General features: G+C 44.7%; 1 protein-coding gene across 11 annotated transcripts; it reads right to left on the bottom strand.

The window, feature by feature from the left end:
- Positions 1-1,614: 1,614 nt before the first annotated feature.
- On the bottom strand, positions 1,615-20,881 carry Tpd52l2 (TPD52 like 2). Of its 11 annotated transcripts, none has more exons than XM_040732701.1 (9): positions 20,712-20,879; positions 16,725-16,870; positions 14,586-14,734; positions 13,711-13,770; positions 9,623-9,724; positions 7,374-7,400; positions 6,103-6,147; positions 4,792-4,840; positions 1,615-3,293 (listed from the first exon to the last, which is right to left on the bottom strand). In XM_040732701.1, exons 1-9 carry the CDS (start codon positions 20,728-20,730, stop codon positions 3,198-3,200), a joined length of 693 nt encoding a protein of 230 aa, XP_040588635.1. In that variant the 5' UTR covers positions 20,731-20,879; the 3' UTR covers positions 1,615-3,197. The 11 variants fall into 11 exon arrangements, with proteins under 11 accessions (XP_040588635.1, XP_040588636.1, XP_040588639.1 ...); XM_040732702.1 differs by having other exon boundaries at positions 6,103-6,144; positions 20,712-20,878; XM_040732705.1 differs by lacking the exon at positions 13,711-13,770 and having other exon boundaries at positions 20,712-20,881.
- Positions 20,882-21,400: the final 519 nt, after the last annotated feature.

The raw sequence follows: 21,400 nt of genomic DNA, 5'->3' as shown, positions 1-21,400 counted from the left end.
CATTTGTTTATCCTGTATTTGTTTGACTATGTTTCACCTTGCCTGCCTAAGGTACCTGATTAGTCTAATAAAAAGCTGAACTCTCAACAGCTAGGCAGAGGAGGGAAAGGAGGGGCTGGCAGGCAGAAAGAAAAGGGAGGTCAGTCAGTCAGCCACACGTGAAAGGAGTAGGACGGACATAGATGAGGTAAATGAGCTTTGGAGTAGCACATAGATTAATAGAAATGAGTTAATTTAAGTTTTTTTTAAAAAGCTAGCTAGAAATAAGATAAGGCTGAGTATTTACAATTAAGTTGCTGTGTCATGATTTAGGGGCTGGTGGTCTAAGAAAGCTTGCTACAGATATTCACCTTCCTCTGCCTAAGTGCTGGGACTGAAGGTGAGCACCGCTATGCCAAGCTAGTAAGACAACATTTAAGAGACCATATGACAGGGAGATATCTGACAAATACTGGCAGTAGTTAATAATTTGAGGGGGTGGGGCTGGAGAGATGGCTCAGTGGTTAAGAGCACTGACTGTTCTTTCAGAGGACCTGGGTTCAAGTCCCAGCAGCCACATGGCAGCTCACAACTGTCCGCAATTCCAGTTCCAGAGAACCTGACACCCATGGCAAAGCACCAAAGCATAAAAAACAAAAAATTAATAAATTTTTAAAATATAATTTGAGGGGGTTTTCATATTTGCCTTTGATGCTAAGTGCTTTACTTAACCCTTCATTTAAATAAGGCACATTCCACCATCGTCAATCTGAGTCTTCAGATATGGTTGCTTTTCCCCAGTACAAGTCCCTCAAATGTGTCCTGGCTCTACCCATTCCATTCATTCCAGTCCACCACATGCTCAGACCTTCATCACACCTCATTTTATTAAAACCAAAGTTGTTCAAAGGAAGACTCCTCAGATCTGGGCCAATGAGCACAATCATGCACCCATAGAGCCTGGCAAACAGTCTCTTAGCCACTGATGAATTTAAGGTATCTGCTTAATGGTTGGAATGTACTGGGCTGTCTTCCAATATAACCTAGGGTAAATACTGAATTTCTAGTCCAGATCCAGTTGCTACACTGCTCAGTGTGAGGGTCACTCCCCATCCCACACATACCACTCACCCCTTCTGACCTGGGCAACAACTCCAACTTACCCTGTTCACTAAGCACTTAAGGGTCTTCAATTACAAATCATTTCACATGGCCCCTCATCTGCAGAATAGGATCACATCTCCTAAGGGTTGTTATGCCATGGAGTGACAGTCTTCTCCTAGTAGGGCTTAAGATGCTGGTCTTCTCAGTGCCCACTTCTGCCAGATGAGTTCCTGGGTCTGACCCAACCTCACGGCAAAAGCCAGCAAAGCTAAATGATCACAGGGACAAAAAGACCCCTTCAGTGCAGCCAATCTTAACGGACTGCAGGCCCCTCAACTGCATGCCTGGCATGCATCACTGGTCTCATCCAGAGATGCAAGTTCTACACAATTCCCTCCCCTTTATATGCACACTAATGATGTGTAATTTGTGCGTGATTGTCTCCTGTCTGCCCCCATTCAAAGCAAGGAATCGTGTATTCACTCCCCACTCTTTGTCATTATCCTAAAAGACACACCAAACAAATCGATGTGGATTTTCCTCCAAAGGAATGCTTTATTGACAAGTTGCCTGTTATTCTTTGTAGGAAGATACATCAGTGACCTGCACTCCTGTAGCCTGCCTCCTCACCCTATTGTATTTAACCCTGAAAGAGAAGACACCAAGATATCTCTTCTTCAGCTCCCCAGTTCCTCGATGTTCCTTGCTTTGTGTGGTAAAGTATTCTAAGGGTATCGAAAGAAACCAAGGAACTTGATAACCAAAGGATACATCACACCGGATCAGACCAGATACTAAAATGGACAGACCCGATCCCCCCTCCAGGAGTGCAGAGATGTGCACAAAAGACAAAATATTTGCCCTGCTAAGAGCCACTAAGGCACAGTGCTGCCCCTCCCTCCAGACCATGCCTCCCAACACTCAGGGCCCTGGCATTGAGAGGATGCAGAATGTGGCAATTGGAGGCAGGAGAAGGGAACTTAGAAAGAACTCTTGTAGCTCCTGAGAAAAGATGACAGCAGAGTTCTGGCTGAACCAAAACCACATCCCCTACCTGACCTGAAGGGCTGGTTCTGCTTTTCATTTAGTCTTTGTGTAATGGACGGACAGACAGGCAGGCAGGAGCTATGGACCAAAGCCCTGCTCACTGTCAGTAAAGCAACACTGTGCAGGGCATATCCCATTAAGACGCCAAAGAATGAGGCTTTTTTTCCTTCTCTCAGTGCTCCTGACCCTCAGCACAAAAGCCTTGTGCCAGAGTGAAAGCTACTGAGAAATGCCATTCTTCAAAAGAACCAAGTTTTGCACACTAGGAGATAGTGTTAGAGAAATAAAATGCACTAACTGGTACTGGCAGAGTATGAGATGGGCCAGAGGTAAAACTCTACATAGTACTCATAACCCATTAAAGAACCCTCATTTATAGGGATATAAAAAAGACTATAAACAAATAAAGCATAAGGCAATGTAAGGCTTGAATTCAAAGAAATATTTTTCAATAATGAGGCTAAAGTTGTTTTGCCTCGCTTTTTTTCCTATTTAATTTTTGAAAGTCCATCACATTGAAAAAATAGTGGATCTGCTTCTGCAAAAGCCAGCTTGTTTTCTAAGAATGAAGCAATTGCTTATGTTTCCTTTCTAGGGTCTCAGAAAATAGAGAACTCTGTCATTCCTCAAATCTATATGAAAAACTGTAACCATGCAGTGTGACCTAGGTGAGTGTATTCCTTGAGCTAGGAGGAGGGCAGGCAAGGAAATGCTGTTCACTTAATACCCCTGACAATTCTTCCCCTCAGCATTCTGGTGAGACCACTAAAGGGAACATGGCTCCTGTTCAATAATCCTCGAGCCCCTCCACCCTGTCCACTTCCTGTGGCCCTGGAAAGGATGGCACAGTGATCTGCTTCATGTATGAACTTTAGTGTAAAACATTTATGTACAAGACTGTTCTCTAATTCATGCCAAGGCAGCAGCCACATCTGCATGTAGATGGATATGACTCTCTTCAAAACCAGCTCTTCACTGGCCCTGGCTGGTTGCTCTGTCATGCAGAGTTGCAGCTGTGATGATGAGGGTGTGCTTCTGTATTCTGTGGATGATAAGCTATGACAAGCTTAGAAAGGGGCATGATCCGATAATGGCTGGTCACCACTTCCAGGTGAGGAAGGGAGGTTATCGCTGCCATTCTCTCTGCTACCCACAACCTTAGACTATAGAAAAAACAGAGAAAGTAAACCTAAGACACAACAGAAAACAGAATAGGTCCAGGGACCATGTTCAACTCTCTACACAGGTTTATGCAACATGAACTCTAGTCAACAATGAAAAGAAATGAGTCAATGACACACAACAGTCTGGATAGGTTCACCAAGAATTACTCATTGTGGTGTTTAGAAAAGTACTCATACTGTGTGCTTCCACTAGATTGATATTTTGTATATTAAAAGCATCTATCTGGGGGAGGGAGCTGGAGAAAGGGCTCATTGATCTACAGCACTTGTTGCTCTTGGAAAGGATTCAGGTTCAGTTACCAACACCCACGTATTAGCTCACAACTGCATTTTTCTGACCTTCACAGGATCAGGCATGCACATAGTGCATATATATATATATACATATATACACTTGCAGGCAAAACACAAAGTTAAAAAAATTTTTTTTGAGACAGGGTTATTATATATCAATAGATGTCCTGTAACTCTCTATGTAGACCAGACTGGCTTTGAATTCACAGAGATTAGCCTGCCTCTGCCTCCCAAGTGCTGGGATTGAACATTCTGCTTATCTGCGCATGGTATATGTATGAATGGATGTGGAGACAAGAGGGTGACATAAGACATTTTCTTTAATCATTCCTCACATAATTTACTATAGCAAATTATGTCACCAAACCCTGACCTCAGTGACTTAGCTAGTCTAGCTAGCTAGCTTGCCCTGGAGATGCCCTGTCTCTAACTCCAGAATATTGTGGGATTATAGGCAGGCTACCACACCTACCTGACTTTTTCATGCTAGGGATCTAGATTCTAGTCCTTGGGCCATTAAGAATGGCCTCAGCAGGTAAAGGTTCTTGCCACTAAGACTGACCACCTGAGTTTGATCCCTAGGATCTACATGGTAAAAGGAGAGACAAGTTTTCTTCTGACCTCCACATATGTGCCATGGCATATATACAAACCCTCCCCCAAATAAATTTTAAAAGAGAAATAGAACTGAATTTGAGTTCTCACTCTTGTGCCACAAGTGTTTATTCACCAAGTCAACTCTACAACCTAAGAGACATTCTTAAAAGAATAGAGATGAAGAACAGACTAGGGGTTTGACAGGGCAAAGGAAGAAGGAAGCTGGGCATGACTCAAGAGGCACTGATAAATAAGCTTGTTTTGGTGGCATATACCTATAATCCTAGGACTTAGGAGGCAGAGGCAGGTGAACTGAATTTACAGTGAGCCTGGTCTACATAGTGAATTCCAGGCCATGCTGCACAATAAGACCCTGCCTCAAAAATAAAAAAATTCAAAACAAAACAAAACAAAAAGTGTCCAGAGACTTTTCCCAAGTTCTGTAAGATGTTATAATTGCAGGAACATGAGAAAGAAACAAAAGGCTTCTAACATGAGTTCCTATAATAACTGATTCCTCAATAATAAGTTGACACAATAGATCACACCCATGCTTCAAGAAACCATACAGTACAGGGATAGTTACCTTTATGGTCCCCACTCGGTCTTCAAATGACTTGAAGGTTGCAGAGTTCCTTTAAAGAGAGAAGCAAGATGTTGGCATGAAGAACCATTTTTGTCACCTCATCGTTTTCATTGAAGGACCTAGGGCTAGTCTATGACCAGCTCCTAAACTCTCAGTATGAAAGTGTGACATAACAGAAAGGAGAACAGTGATCCTGCAGACTCTACACAGGGTCATTTTTGGGTGCTTTCCAAATTGGGCCCAGATGTCCTTTCAGAGTCCTGTACTGCTCTGAGTATATTAATAAAAAAAATTTTTTAAAGCATGCTCTAGCCGGGCGGTGGTGGCGCACACCTTTAATCCCAGCACTCGGGAGGCAGAGGCAGGCAGATCTCTGTGAGTTCGAGGCTGGGCTGGACCGATAGCCTCCAAAACAATACAGAGAAACCCTGTCTCGAAAAACCAAAAAAAAAAAAAAAAAAAAAATTAACTAAAGCATGCTCTAAATCCCTGACTACAGTGTGCTGGATTCTTGCTGCAATCTAAGTAGACAGCCTTGATCAAGAACAGATGCAGCTCAGTGGGGTCATCAAGCACTGAAAAAAAACAAAAGACACCCTTGGGTGTTCCCCTGCTAGAAGAGTGAGAATATGGTCCCCCATTATCACAAATCATGTGGTCAAGTTCTCACATTCTAGGAAATCACTGGAGTCAACACACCTAGATCATATTATCTCCTCTGGTTTTTTGTATTTTTTTGTTTTTTTAATGTTGAGATTATGAGAATTCCTGGAACCCTTCAAGTATATCTTCAGACAAACCACATAAAAGGGAAATCACAGACAGTTTTGGAATAGTAGAGGGTAGGAAGACAGAGGAGAAAGGTCCTCACACAATAAGACACACACAACAATCTCCCTAACAATGGACTTTGCTAAGGCACTATGCTTGGCCAAACAACAGACTACACTAGAGATGGACCCACTGGGCTCTGAAAATGAGGTCTCTAGAAAGCCATCTGTGGTGGTCCCAGGTCCATGTGCCAGCCTCTCTAACCCTCCCTGCTGAAACCACAGGCATCCAGAGCTAGAGCTTGCAAAGTTAATTGTGGGTCATAGGTTCACAGAATGGTTCCCTCTGGAGGCCTGGAAAGAAGTTTCCTTCCCATGAGCTCTTCCTTGCCAGCCTACAGACAGTCTTTAGCTGAGAGGAAGCTGCCAAGAAAATGAAGACACATGGATTGAGGAACACAGAAATACAAGGTATGACTGGTGCTGCTGCCCACCCCCACCCACAGACATTTCTGGAGCAATGGAAGCAGGCATACATTACCTCATGGCCGGCATACTTATCGAGTGGCGGATGGAGTAGCTGCTGCTTGGAAGCACGATGAAAGCAGAGAAGGAAGCAAGAATTAGCCCATGGTGCCAGATCAGCCCACACTTGCCAGCTTAGCTCACATATAAGAAGAGGCAAGACTTTCCCAGCACCATGAGAGTGAAGCTACTGACCCTTTCCACACAATGCCCTCTCTTGCAGCTTTGAGGGTTTCCAATGCTGCCATTGCTGAGCAGCGTGACACTGACCAAGAAGAGCATTAAAACAGGGAAACTGAGGCCGGGCATTGGTGGCGCACGCCTTTAATCCCAGCACTCAGGAGGCAGAGGCAGGTGGAGCTCTGTGAGTTCGTGGCCAGCCTGGTCTACAAAGCGAGTTCCAGGACAGCTTCCAAGACAATACAGAGAAACCCTGTCTTGAAAAACCAAAACAAAAAACAAAAACAAACAAACAAACAAACAAAAACAACAAACAAAAAACAAAAAAAAAAAAAACAGGGAAACTGAAACCAATGGTATATACCTTTAGTCCTACCACTAGGAAGGCAGAGACAGGTATATCTCTGAATTCAAGTCCAGCCTAGTCTACAAGACAACTTCCAGCCCAACCAGGAATACACAGTGAAACTCTGTCTCAAAACAAAAAAACAAATAACAAATAAAACAGGGAAACTGAATGGAGACCTAGGCTGGGACTTTTTGATGTTTTGGCAAAAGTGTAACATGCAGGCAAGGTAAGTTAAGTAAAAATATTTAAAGTCACAGATTGCTCTGATTTGACTTTGCTACTACTAGGATGTGGCAATATTGCAGATGTCAGCACGAAGACTCCTAGAGAGGAGTATCTAAGGGCTTTCGATTAATACAATAGACATAAGTCTGGAGCATAGGATTGCTTCTCACAGATAAGAACACAGGATCTGCACATGATAGGACCGAGAACACAAGGTTGATATTTCCTTCTATGTGATAATGCTTATTTTCAGGCATAAACTTAGGTATGGACATTTACTATATGTTAGATCAGTCATTTATTGCCTGAGGAACATGCAATCCAAACAGGTCCAGGAGGCAATCAAAAGGGACAGTCATATAAACCATGCCTCCTGAGCAAGAAGCTGTCTACTGGGTATCATCCTGAGACAAAGGGGTCTTCCACTGCACTGGTTTTCCTACTTCCACCCAGCAAAGCCTCCCATAGGCCTATCAGAGTCCACCCTGCCCTGATACAGGTGGGTCCATATGTCATGTCTAAGGTCACCTTACCTAAAGGAGTGTGAGAACGGATGAGCCCTGAAAGATAGCAGCAGGAGAAAAGAAGAAAGACAGCATTATTAAGCAAGGGAGGCCATGTAAGACCCCCAACAGAAGCCCTATATCCCTCTGTTCAAGTTCTGGAAGGTTAAGTAGGGTTAGCATGTGAAAAGACACTCTGAATGCTTCTCTAGTGATTATACTTATAGGAACGGCAGAATCCATAGCCCCATCCTAACTCCACAAAAGACTAGTAAGGAAACATATCTAACATATGGTTCATTGCACTGTATTTCTGAGCATTGTTACATGTATAACAATACAAACAATTACACGTTCAAAGGAGAGAAAGCAAAAAAAGGTCTAAAAAAAAAATACCTGAGACATAAGTAGCCCAGTGAGCAAAGACTTGAGATATAACACAGTGAGCTAGCCAGGGTGGGTCAATACTTCATGTCCGTGGAGCACCTTGTATTCTCTGAAAGCTAAACAGGAACCCAAGCACCATAAGATGACCTAGAACATACTAGGAGCTAAGCACTAACACTCTAGGCTGTATCACAGAGGCCAACCTAGAACATCCATGTCCAAGGGCAGGTGCTAGCACAACAAAACAACATAGCTAGACACTCTCCATGTACGAGACCCCCCACCCCCAAACTGCTGGAATCTATGAGTGACCTTGAGCAGAGGCTATTCCCAACACAGAAAGGACCACTGAAGAATGCACTCATCACTCTGTAGGTTTAAGTAGGGTCATTGAGCCTACTTCCCTCTTCCCATCCCATGTCCAGGGTATATCAGAGGCTCCTGGAGTTCCAATGACTCTAGGACTGGTCTACCCTGGACAGAGACATCCATCTAACCCTTCTAAACTCATGTTATTAACTTTCTGAGTATAATAGGCATTCTCAAGAAACTGTAAGCATGATAGACCAGGGCCACAGAAACCATTGTGATTATTTATGAGGTGATGGGGCTCTGCTGTGGACCAGAGAGATCAGAGTTCAAAACACGAATACAAACACCAACAGATACGCTCTCTTCCCTAGGAAAAGGCACATACTAAACAGGAAGCCCTTTGGGCACTGTGAACACAACCAGCACAACCACCCAACTGGAGAAAACCAGTTTCTCTTACCTTGTTGAAAGCCCTCCCTTATCACTGTGGTTGGCCCACACATGTCAGAGCATTCAGCGCTGTGCCGGCAGCACTACCACAGGGACCCTGCTAACTGCCTACCATAGTCCCAAGACTGCATGCCATAAGGTCAATAGCAAATTCCAGTTCTCTGAGGAGAAAATAGTAACTATTTCTTCTCCAGCAAGGAGAAGAAACAAAACAGGATCATGTCTTATGTTCCCAAAGCAAGGCAGGCCATATAAAAAAACAGCTCCATCAAGACAACTAAACATAGCCGGGCAATGGAACTACATGACTTTAATCCCAGCAGAGGCAGAGACAGGCAGATCTCTATAAACTGGAGCCCAGCTTGATCTACAGAGCAAGTTCCAGGACAGCCAAGACTACACAAATAAACCCTGTCTCAAAAGACAAAAAACAAACAAAAAGATGGCTAAACAGGCCAGGCATAGTATCCATGTCTTCAATACCAATACTCAGGAGCTAGAGGTAGGTGGATCTCTATGGGTTTGAGACCAGCCTGATCCACATAGTGAGTTCAAGGCCAGTTAAGTATACATTGTGAGACTCTGTCTCAAAAGAAGACAAAAAAAAAAATGGCTCAGAGTCATTTCCATCAATACCAAGGTATGCCCAACCTATCAGATTTTTACCAGAATACTCTGAACAGATTAAAAAAGGAGTAAAGCTGAGTGTGGTAAATCATGCCTCTAATCTCCACATTTGGAAAGCTGATGCAGTAGAATTATTATAAATCCACATGCAGTGTGATCAATTATCTCAAAAGGAACACACACACACTCACTCACTCACTCACACACACACTTCATAGTTCAAGAAACCCCAAGCTGATCCTAAAGACAACATGTGACCTGCCCTAAACACTCCATCTTATCATGACTCCCAATTCCTAGGACACATCACTGCTATGCAAAAGAGTTACAGGGAAAAGAGACTAGTGGTCTTTCTTTTTCCAAGGTATAAATGGCCAAAGGCAGACAACAGTAGTAAGAGGAATTCCCACAAAGGTTTTCAAGTGGACTGGTCCAGGTTATCATGAGTGTCCCTATGTTATGTGTCTGAACCCTTGACTTGAAGCAGGTTTCCAACTGCTTACCTCATGTCTCCCAACTTCCTACTAATGGCAGAGCCCATGGTGGACAAGGCAGCAGATGTCTTCTGTCCTGCCTGTGAAAGGGTTTCTTGAGTCTTCTTGTAGCTGGGAAAAAGACACACCACTTAGATTAACTAAACAGCAAGAGCAGTAGTAACAGTGCATCATCAAAGAAGCAAAGTATGTAGAGAATCCCCATAGGAAAAGTAGGGAGGAGTTGGGCAGGTGATAAACACTCACTGGGTGGTGGGGACATGCTCCCTGGGCCCCTACAATGCTGATCTACTGCAGTTTCTCAACTTCCAGTTCATCTAAACCTGACCTGAGACTTTACCACTCTCCTGTTTTCTTACGATACTTCAGATTGCTCAGGAAGTCAAAATCTGCCAACTACAGAGAAAACAGGTGACAGACATGCTGGGTCTGGCAGCATACTTGGGCAGGCAATACTGAGGCAGTATAGGCCAAGAAAGTTCTCAGCTCCTGATCAAGTCATTTCAAGCTCAAAGCTTCCCCTTCCAATTCCCACATAAGACAGTTTTCTGAGCAAGGAAGCACAAGCTGAAGAGCATCCACGAAGGATGTCCCCAATGTGGGTCATCATCTGTGTAGTACCTTCATTATACTGAAGAGTCCTTCGATTTCCAGCACTTTCTAGACAATATCCTTCCGGTACATGAACATCCTTTTCTCATGCTCCCTCGACAGTGCATAGGTAGCCTTGGCCCACAGCAAAGACCACCAGTCCCACCTCCTCCCACTTGCTCTACTTTTTATCCACATAAATACACACCACACCGAGATATGGTTCTATAACCTTAATACCAATGGGATGAATATAATGATGGGCAGAGATACCAGAGCCCATCATAAGGATCTTGGTTCCCTGTTGGCTCTGCTACAACAAAAATAGACACAGCAGTCTTGAAAACAACAAAGGCCACAAATAACCAAATGCCTCATTCAAAACCTTTAGGTCATAGCTCCTCACCGGATGGAGCTGGGGAACTTGAAGCTGAGCCGGGAGTAGATGGAGACTCATGAGACTGCTTAGTATCACACCATGGTAACCTACAGAACTTCCTCCACATACCTTGTAAAGCCTAAAGTGAGGGTATCAGTAACTGGCTTTCCAATCGCTTCCTGTCCTTACCTCCTATAGGAGATCTAGTAAGAGCATTTGCCAGTCCACAGGTTAAAGACAGGTCTAGTGACCCACAAGGTTCCTGCAGCTTCCTTTTGAGCCTACCCAAGCCCAGAGTATACAGCATTTTCCTATCAAAGCTAGGGAAGGGAGATTCCTATAAAAAGTACACTTTACTGCAAACCAAGTGTTTTTTTTTTTTTTAAAAAACATCAAGTTTGAGGCTGGAGAGATGGCTCAATGGTTAAAATCACTGACTGTTCTTCCAGAGGACCAGGGTTCAATGCCCCGCACCCACATGGCAGTTCACAACTGCCTGTAACTCCAAAATCTGATACCCTCAAACAGACATGTATGCAGGCAAAATGCCAATGCACATAAATAAGTAACAAAAAAATAAATAAAATAAAACATCAAGTTTAAGGTAACTAAGGACTACAGTATTTATCTGAAGAAATATAAATTCAAAAGGGAGAGAGAAGGGGAAATAGGAAAGAGGCAGAGAGAGAGAAAACACAAACATACTCCAGTCAGTCAGACATGGTAGCACATGCCTATAATCCTGGCACTTGGGAAGTTAAAGTAGGAGGATGAAAAGTCTGAAGCCAAACTAAACTGCACAGCAAGACCTTATTTCAAAATAGGAAGTGAAAGAGAGAGGGAGGGAGGGAGGGAAGGAGGAAAAGAGGAAGGGAGGGACGGAGAGACGAAAATAATTTTACTGTTGGGGGTCACCACTGTCTTGGAAGAACCTGGAACAGGCAGTGTATCTGTCAGCAACTGTGGATGCGCTTTCTCTGCCCTTTCAGTGTCTTCCTTTTGAAGCCAACCTCACTTTCTTCTTAGGCTTACCAGAGGACACAGCTCCCTACCCACAGTAACTAATTCTCATAATACCTACACCTGGGCAACCTTGTTAGGCTGTAAAGCTAGAAGCAGGGGCTTTTCTGTCATCTTACCCTGATTGACACTAATTGTGCTATTAACTGTAGCCCAAAGAACTCAAAGTAAAACGTAAACCAACTAATAATTACAGAGTTTATATGGTACACTCAATACTGTAGTTTCTAGTTATAGCTACTTATAAAAGAATGCAAAGCTGGGTGGTGGTGGTGCACGCCTTTAATCCCAACACTTGGGAGGCAGAGGCAGCCGGATCTCTGTGAGTTCAAGACCAGTCTGGTCTACAAAAGCTATTTCCAGGACAGCCTCCGAAAGCCACAGAGAAACCCTGTCTCAGGGAAAAAAAAAAAAAAAGAAAAAAGAATGCAACGAAGTTTCATGACCCACAGAACATGGATGCTCCAAAGCAAGCCCCACTCCCACAGCATCTCAGCCGTGTAAGTGCAGCACAACTTTCCCAGGGCTATGCAGAGGGGCAGTCACTCATACCTAATGAATCCCAGGTTGTTCCAGTTCTCCAGCATGCTACTGGCTGAAAGGAAACTACCAACACGTAGGTCAAGAGGGTCAGGAAGCTTGCACATAGGGCCTTCTTCTGTGAAACTGCTAGGCTGAGTCAATCCTACCAGCAGTCCAGCACCCGAATTCCGATCAAGAGAGGCCCTAACCAAGCAGAGGAATCAGAGCAAGTGGCATCTTTAGTCCTATCCCCATTATCCTGGTTTCTTAATGGAGAATGTCTCTAGCTTAGGAACCACTGCAGGCAACTCTTCCCCCAAAAGCTGGAACAAAAACCCAGAAGGCCTCTGCCTAGGAAGTGGCTGGAATGGTGTTCCATAAGCCATACTTTCACACAAAGCCATAGATTTCTCTGGGAGATATCAGAATCCATGTATTTCATGTGAGTTCTTCGAGAAAATTTTTCACGATGGCATCCTAGACAGCTCTGTATCAGGTGATTTCTCAAACACAATGAATATACATTTCTCCCAAGACTATCTTCACATTGAATCTGCATTATGAGCCTATCCAGGGCTCTAGCATAACAAATGACAAATGTCTCCTCCAAGGGAATATATGCTTCCAGCAAACTCACTGTCTAGTGTAGTCCTAAAGACAACTGTCAGTGCTCATAGGAAAGCTAAGGTAACAACTGGTTGTTGAACCAAAGCAAACCAGAGCTGTCTATACCCGACTGCTTCCCATATGACACCAGACTTTAAGGCCCTACACACACAGGGAACCAAAGTGGTTCCCAGGCACCTTTAAGATAAACTCAGCAGAATTTCCTTTAAGCCAAACATGGAAGGACTTCTTCCGGAAGCTTTCTAGTAGCCATGTCAGCATTTACTTCTAAATGATGACTAGTCTCTGGCAGTCAAATCCGCCAGAAACCATCTCCTGAAGGCTGATTAAATCATGAATCAACCCAGCAGAAGACAAGGATATTATAATCAGACTATACCTGAATTAAGGATCCCAAAACAACAGAAGTCACTAAACTATAGCTTTGACAGACATACAGGGCTTCCCACAAGTAATTCACACTCTACTGATATTTTATGTGGTTAACAGTGCAGCACCTCCAGATCACAGAACTTCATGAACCCACCAACATGCGTCATCACTACTCCCACCCCCACCAAGAATCTCCTATACATATACACCAACAGCTGGAGCTGAATCTGAGGGCAGAGGACTGGAAGACAACACAAAATTCACCACCACCAACAGGTCAGATGGCATCAGCCACCACATCGCTGCCACAAGCCAGGGTGTATTTAATATTCAGAGACACTGCCCACTCGGTTCAGGAGCCTCATATAGCCACACAAAGAATGAAGCATGGTCTGGTGACTCAGTGGATTCCTCTAACTACTGTACTCTATCATTCAGGTATTCAAAGCATACTTTTAGTTATAGTTGGGAAGAGAACGATAGCCAGCAAGCACTGAGAGACAGTTTGTGCAAGGGTGCACAGCTTCCCTGTCCCAGGAAGACAGAGAGAAGAGTGAGGAAGGACACTGACAGCATTGGCACTCACAGGTCAGACTGGGTCACTTTCTCATTCCACTCTCCAAGTTTCTCAGACGTTTTCACATAGCTAAAAACAGAAAGTCTGTGATGAATATCTGACATGATTTCAATACAGGCTTCAGGCTGCAGGTGAGACTCCAGAGAAGAGAGAAACACCAACACGCAAGACTTCTGCTCTGCAGCCCACCCAAACAGTCCAGAGTCACTACCATATCTGTGGAGGCCCAGGGCTAGCTAGGACTCTACAGGACAAAGATGAACATGCTCTCTCCCAAACACAACACAGGAACACCTGGTCTTTTAATGGCAGAAGGCTCCTGGGAAGGGCACAGCTCATGGCTCCTGCATGCTCTGACAGTTACCATGAGACTGGACTCAGTCCCCAACATCTTAGTACAGAAACATGGAGTTTCTATAGGTGAAATTTATAAAAATGTGATTCAATTTTTGCTTCTTTAGTAAAAAGCTTCTAGAGACATCCCCCAAAGGAATGCTTTAACAGAGGAGAAACATGGACACAAATATGGCAAACTCTAACCAAATTCTGACAGTTCAGTCACAAGACTGGGACCCACTTAGAGACACAGAAAAGTTCTCTAAAGACCTCACTGGTGAGCTGACCAATTTGGACCCAGGGGAATTCTACTTGGACACCTAGCTAAATCCCGCCACCTTCTGAAACACATGTAGATTTCATGCTCTGAGTAAACACAGGCACAGTCCCTAAGAACTCAAATCTTCTGTTTACCTATTCCCAGCAGGCTGTTGCAAAGCATCTCAATCTCTAGCACCCATACACTCCATCCACAAGAAAGAGGCTAACCACCCCTAGTGGACACTTCTTAGCCAAAGGAACATCCCCACCATGGGATTGGTACCTACGCAGTAGAGACCTGCACATCATGCCAGCTCCTAGACAGATTCTGCTTCAGCTCCCCTAAAGTAGAGAGGCCCAGCCTCCTTTTCAGCTCTCCACAGTGCCTCTCTTTAGCTGCCAGGACCTGGCGCAGAGTGACGATCTCTTCTTCCACCTGTAAAAGAAGCAGGGCTGGATGTAGCTCGGTGGTAGAGTGCTTGCCTTGCATATATGAGGCCCTGAGTTAACACCAGCACCATAAAAAAATAAATGACCAGCTGACAGGAAGTGACCAACAAACATGCTTACACATGTTGTAATAAGACTTTTAGAGGTTTTCACTTACAGAAACACTATCTTAAAAATAGCATCCACTAATGGCAGCTGTTTTGCTTTTATCTGGCATCAGCACCCCAACTTCTAACTTCTGGAAAACTCTATCCCCATAGCAGTCAGTAGTTCTCTAGGACTGCAAACCACTTTTCCCATTTCCCTTAAGCCTCAGGGTAACCAAATGAGCTCTATCAGAGCTTTCCATGAGACTTGACATGATGTTAGGACACAAGTCCCTTCTCCAATGGGTTCTGGGCCTGGTTTAGATATACCAACTGAATCTGCTGGAAGTGAAGACACACAGAGAAATCCCCTGTACAGTAAAAAAGGAAGCAGAACTGACAGAGGGACAGAGAAGCTTTCTAATGGCAACTGTTGTTCCGAGGTCAGCTCCAAGCCTTAGTGAGAGCCAGCTACTCAAACAAAGAGTAATGTTCATTCTCACCCACCCCCTCTTTGGAGACAGGGTTTCTCTGTGTAGCCCTAGCCTTCAAAACTCAATATGTAGACCAGGCTGATCTCAGAACTCAGAGATCCACCTGCCTCTGCCTCCTGAGTGTTGGGATTAAAGTCGTGCAACACCACCACCCACCTCTCCTTTGTTCTTATGGCAGTTTGAATCTAAAAGAAAGATATAGGGGGAGCATTTTTTGAGACGGGGGTTCTCTGTGTAAGTCAATTTGTAGACCAGGCTCACCTCAAATTCACAGAGATCCAAGAAGAGATCCCAAATTCTGAGATTAAAGGAATATTCCACCCCTGCCTGGTTAACAAAGATTCTTGATAATTTTGAAGCTTTCCCATTACAGAATGTTTCCCCAATATTTTTATTTACAGTGAAATAGCTACACTGAAAAAGAATTTCTTTTCAGACAGACAGAGTGGTACAGTATTATAGTCCCAGGAGACAATTGCTTGACCCCCATCTGGGGTAAAAACCCTAATCAAAAAGACAATAAAAAGAGCCGGGCATTGGTGGCGCACGCCTTTAATCCCAGCACTCGGGAGGCAGAAGCAGGCGGATCTCTGTGAGTTCGAGGCCAGCCTGGTCTACAGAGCTAGTTCCAGGACAGCCTCCAAAACAATACAGAGAAACCCTGTCTCGAAAAACCAAAAAAAAAAAAAAAAAAAAAAAAAAAAAGACAATAAAAAGAAAAAAAAAGAGCTGGGTGGTGGTTGCACACACCTTTAATCCCAGTGCTCAAGAGATGGAGGCTGTCAGATCTCTGAGTTCGAGGCCAACCCCATATAGGGAGTAAGTTCCAGTACAACCAGAGCTGTTAAATAGAAAACTTTGGGCCGGGCGGTGGTGGTGCACGCCTTTAATCCCAGCACTTGGGAGGCAGAGGCAGGCGGATCTCTGTGAGTTTGAGGCCAGGCTGGACCGACAGCCTCCAAAACAATACAGAGAAACCCTGTCTCTTAAAAACAAAAAGAAAAAAACAGAAAGTGAGAGAGAGAAAGAGAGAGAGAGAGAAATCAAAAGTAAACATGGTGCCACTTGCCTGTGATCCTAGCACTTGAAAGATAGAGGCAGGAAAACTATGAATTAAAGGCCAACCTAAAACAAACTAAAGCATACATTGTGCAGATATCCTCCTCATAAGGCACCTAGTGTTTCCAGACTGAGATGAGATCAGGCACTGCCTCTTCCAACAGGTGATTCAAGTCTACACTTTACAGCTAAGCACATGAAAAGAGATAGCCCAGTAGACACAGAAAGCAGGTAACACCCCAGCAACGGCTCTGTCACAGGATAAGCAATGTTTTACTCTCTGCATAACTGAAAGGGACTCATGATCACCCCAGAACAGGAAATAAAACCAAGGTACCTTAGCAAGCTCGGCCCGAAGCTCTTCTTCCTCCACCTCTGTCAAGCCCTCTACAGCCGGGGCTCGGGGGGCCACACCTGGACCAACAGGGACATCAGTCATGAAATCAGACAGCACACCTTTGTTAGGAGAATTCAGGTTGATATCTGTCAGAGACAAAAATGAAGTAAAAAAGTGTCAAGTAAGTTGTTACTCTACCAGGAAAGAAGCAAGAATGAAAGGAAACAGGTGGCCAAAAGAAGGCAGGTGAACACTAGCAACCAGAAATATCTCTAAAAGCCTATGATAATGAGCTGGGCATTGGATGGAGAACAGCTACTTCTTGAGCACCTGAGATGAAAACTCAATACCATCTGTGCTGCTGGGGTACAAGAAACACAGTGAAGGCAGCCAAACTATAGGTTCTGGTTTCCCTTGTGAAAATACTATATTCTACAGCAGGAAGCCCTACTTCAAAGAAACCAGTCCAATCTAGTAAATAATCTATTTGGGCGTTTTTGTATTGTTTTGTTTTTTGTTTTTGTCTTTTTGCATGAAGGAAGTAAATATAGCAAGTGTCACTTTCCATTCAACTTAAGGAATGCTAAAGATTACATACATGGAATACAAGCTAGTCATCCAGCCCCAGTAAGGAATCAGCAAAACAAAAATCACTTTTAATCCCATCCCGGATCCTCTCACAGACAGGAGACTGCCATATATATATATATATATATAGATAGATAGATAGATAGATAGATAGATAGATAGATAGGACGGAGTGCATTCTTTCACACACCTAGCAGACTAGATACACTTCAAATAACTGGAGTCACCATTTTTTCTTGACATTAGGCACATCGTCCTATCTGCACAAATATCTCAGAAGATACCACATAAAGAAAACCATTCTTACCAGGGATGGTGGTTCACATCTTTAATACTAGCACTCAAGAGGCAGAGGCAGGCAGAACCCTGTGAGTTCAACACCAGCCTGGTCAAAAGTATAGAACGGAAAAGAAAAAAATCTTAATCACATATAAGTTTGTCAACTGCACAAATTCTAAAATCTTCTAAATATACATTGAAAACACTAGGGCTGGAGAGATGGCTCAGAGGTTAAGAGCACTGGCTATTCTTCCAAAGGTCCTGAGTTCAATTCCCAGCAACCGCATGGTGGCTCCGAATCATCTGTAATGAGATCTTGTGCCTCTTCTGGTCTGTGGGCATACATGCAGGCAGAACACTGTATACATAATAAACATAAATAAATCTTTATAAAAAAAAAAGAAAACACTAAAAAACCAGATGTTTCCGGGCATTGGTGGCGCGCACACACACCTTTAATCCCAGCACTTGGGAGGCAGAGGCAGGCGGATCTCTGTGAGTTTGAGGCCAGCCTGGTCTACAGAGCGAGTTCCAGGACGGCCTCCAAAGCCACAGAGAAACCCTGTCTCAAAAAAAAAATAAAAATAAAAATAAATAAATACATAAAATAAAAATAGGTAAAACTAAACGAAAAGATTTACTTATTTGTGTGGGTAGGACATGAGTAAAGGTCAGTTCTTTCCTCCCACCATGTGGGCCCTAGGCATCAAACTCAGGTTGTCAGGCTTGGCATCCAGCACCTTTATCTTGCCAGCTTATGACTTGAATTTTCATTTTATTGTATTTTATTGGTGGTTTTGCCTGTATATATGTATGTCTGTGTGAGGGTGTTAGATCCTGGAGTTACAGACAGTTGTGAGCTGCCATGCAGGTGCTAGGAATTGAACTTGGGTCCTCTGGAATAGCAGTCAGGCTCTTAACTGCTGAGCCATCTCTCCAGCCCCTAACAACTTGAATTTTTAACTAAGATCTTTTAACTGAGAGTTTATTTCATCATCAATATTCATTGTGCTGAATCTACTCAAATTCAGTTAAGGACCTCAAAAATCTCTACAATTATAGGGTTGGAGAGTGTGTTCTGTTGTTCCAGGGCGTCATATATTGGTGTGACAAAATGCCATGACCAAAAGCAACTTTGGGAGGAAAGGATTATGTCACTTGCACATCACAATCCATTATCAAAAGAAGTCAGGGCAGGAACCTGGAAGCAGGAGCTGATGAAGAGGCTATGGAGGAATGCTTTTACTGGCTTGCTTTCTGATATTATCAGAACCACTTGCTCAGGGGTGGCAGTGAGCAGGGTCCTCCCACGTCAATCATCAATCAAGAAAATGCCCTATAGACTTGCCCACAGGTCAATCCTATGCATGTATTTTCTCAATCAAGATTTCTTTTCCCACCAGGCAATGGTGGCGCACACCTTTAGTCCCAGCGCTCAGGAGGCAGAGGCCGGTGGATCTCTGTGACTTTGAGGCCAACCTGATCTACAGATCGAGTTCCAGGACAGCCAAAGCTACAAAACGAAACCCTGTCTTAAAAAACAACAACAACAAAAGATTCCTTCTTCTCACATGACTCTAATTTGTGTCAGGTTGACACAAACACTCGCCAGCACACAGAGGGAGCCATGTTTTATGTGAACCTGGCTGGGGAAGTGGTCTGTGTTTACTATCTGGTGAGGATGCCAGTGGCTTCAAATTTGTTCTCTTCCTCTGTCCCTCTCCTCTCTTTCCTTTTTACCGTGGTGCCAGGCTACTCACACCTACTAGATAGACAAAGGCCTTTACCACTGTTGTGTAGTTTCCTCTGAAATTGAAAATTTCCATCCTGCAGGGAAGGCTCCTTAAGCAAGAAGGCAAACAACTCAAAATAGTCTCAGGAAATCCCTGAAACTAACTAGACTCACTAAGGCCCTCCCTGCCAGAATCGACAATAAAAGCTGAAAGTCCTTCAGAGACAAGTGAAAAAGAAGACTCTTGAGACCAGAACAGCTGCCTGGAAGGAGCAGAAATCAGGCCAAACCTGGAAAACATTTAGACCCACTGAGGCTCCTGGAAAGGCCACTCTCCATGAGAACTTCCAAAGCTCAATGAATTTGCAAATACCCATCAAAGTGGAAACACATTCAGAATGTATAAGGACCCAGAAATTTCCCGTGTGTGTGTGTGTGTGTGTGTGTGTGTGTGTGTGTGTGTGTGTGTGTGTGTGTATAAGGACCCAGAAATTTCCCGGGGTGTGTGTGTGTGTGTGTGTGTGTGTGTGTGTGTGTGTGTGTGTGTGTGTTGGCGGCTCGTCTTTAATCCCAGCACCTAGGAGGCTGAGGCAGATGGATCTCTGATTTCGAGGCCAGCCTGGTCTATAAAGTTCAGGACAGCCAAGGGAACAAAAAGAAACCCTGTCTCAGAAAAACAAAACCAAACCCCAGAAACTCTAATACTTAGGTAACGTGTCGGTGCAGGTCAAGCCGTGGAAAAGCTTTTCGAGGTTAGCTAGTGTAGTTAAGTAAGCATCCCCGCTTGTACCACCTTCTCAAGATTTTAATCTCCTCAGCCTGAGCCACACTTCTCCGTGGCAACCTCATACTGGTCTCCGGTGTCTGTTTTGGCATCAGTTCTGTTCGGGGTGTGCCCCTGACTCACTCTACCCTCCTCCCATGAGGCAACCTCTTAAGTAGGTTACAGCAGCGTTACCACCCAAGGGGCGCTGCTCTAAACACAAGGATGGTTGCACCGCCCCTTCCCTGTAGAGAGCCGCCCACAACGCCTCGGCTGGAGTCCAGCACCAGACGGGGTAGTCTCAAGGGAACAGCGAAAGATAGAGGGTCACAGAGCCAGCAAGTGGCGAACAGATAGTGAACCGCATAAGGAGAAATGTCTGGAGTTATGAAACTCTAGGAACGGAGGGGGCGCCGAGGAACGCCGCTTCAGAGAGATCCCAGGGGAGGCCCAGGTGCCGTAGCAAGACAGACACAGCACACACATCACGACCATCAGGAGCCTTGAGGTCAAGGGCCTGTCGGCCGAAGAGAAGCCATGAATCGGACCGGCGAAGGCGGACAGGACCGAGGGGCCGAGTCGCGACTGCCGGAATGCGGCGCAGCCCCTGCCCACTTGCGGGTACCTTGGCTGGCGGAGTCCATATTCAGGTGGCAGCTGGGCTGTAGCTGGCGTCGGCGCGGGAATCGCAGGCACTACAGGAGCCGAGCTCCGAGTACTGGAAAGCTGGCAGCCGCGTACACGCGAGCCAGTGGAACTGTCGGGCCGCGGCAGTATTACGTAATCAGTGCCGCGCCGCCTTACTTCCGCTTGGGTTTGTGCTCCGCCTAATTCCCGGCCCTCGCTCAAGTGGTATCCAATGGGAACGTCCTCTGGCAGTACGTAAGACTAATCATTCACTTTTATAGCTCCAAACTACAGCGAAGCGGGAAGTAATTCTTCCAGGCTGGTTCCACCCGGAAGATTCCTGGGCAGAAAAGGCCAGAGCGGCCGAAGCTTGAGGGACGGTTCGGTTTGTGTCCCAGTGCGCTGACCACCATCATATCCTCGGCCACGAGCCCCTCGACCGCGCACCTTGGCGAGTCAAACTCAAACCTGTTGCATCCGCGCTCCCCCTCAGTCCCCAATCAATCCTTCCCCGACTCCGGTAAATTCTGTTTTGATTTTGGAGACAGCTGACTACGTAGACAAGGATGACCTTGAATTTGACGATCCTCCGGCCTCCACCTCCCTAGTCCTAGGATTACAGAAGCGAGCCATCACAGGCGATTTATATCGTATTGGGGATCGAGAGTCCAGAACTTTTAAGCAAGC

Source organism: Mesocricetus auratus, unplaced genomic scaffold (genome assembly GCF_017639785.1).
Source record: "Mesocricetus auratus isolate SY011 unplaced genomic scaffold, BCM_Maur_2.0 Super-Scaffold_100028, whole genome shotgun sequence".
Classification (NCBI taxonomy): Eukaryota; Metazoa; Chordata; class Mammalia; order Rodentia; family Cricetidae; genus Mesocricetus; species Mesocricetus auratus.
This window is presented reverse-complemented; position numbering and strand designations above follow the sequence as displayed.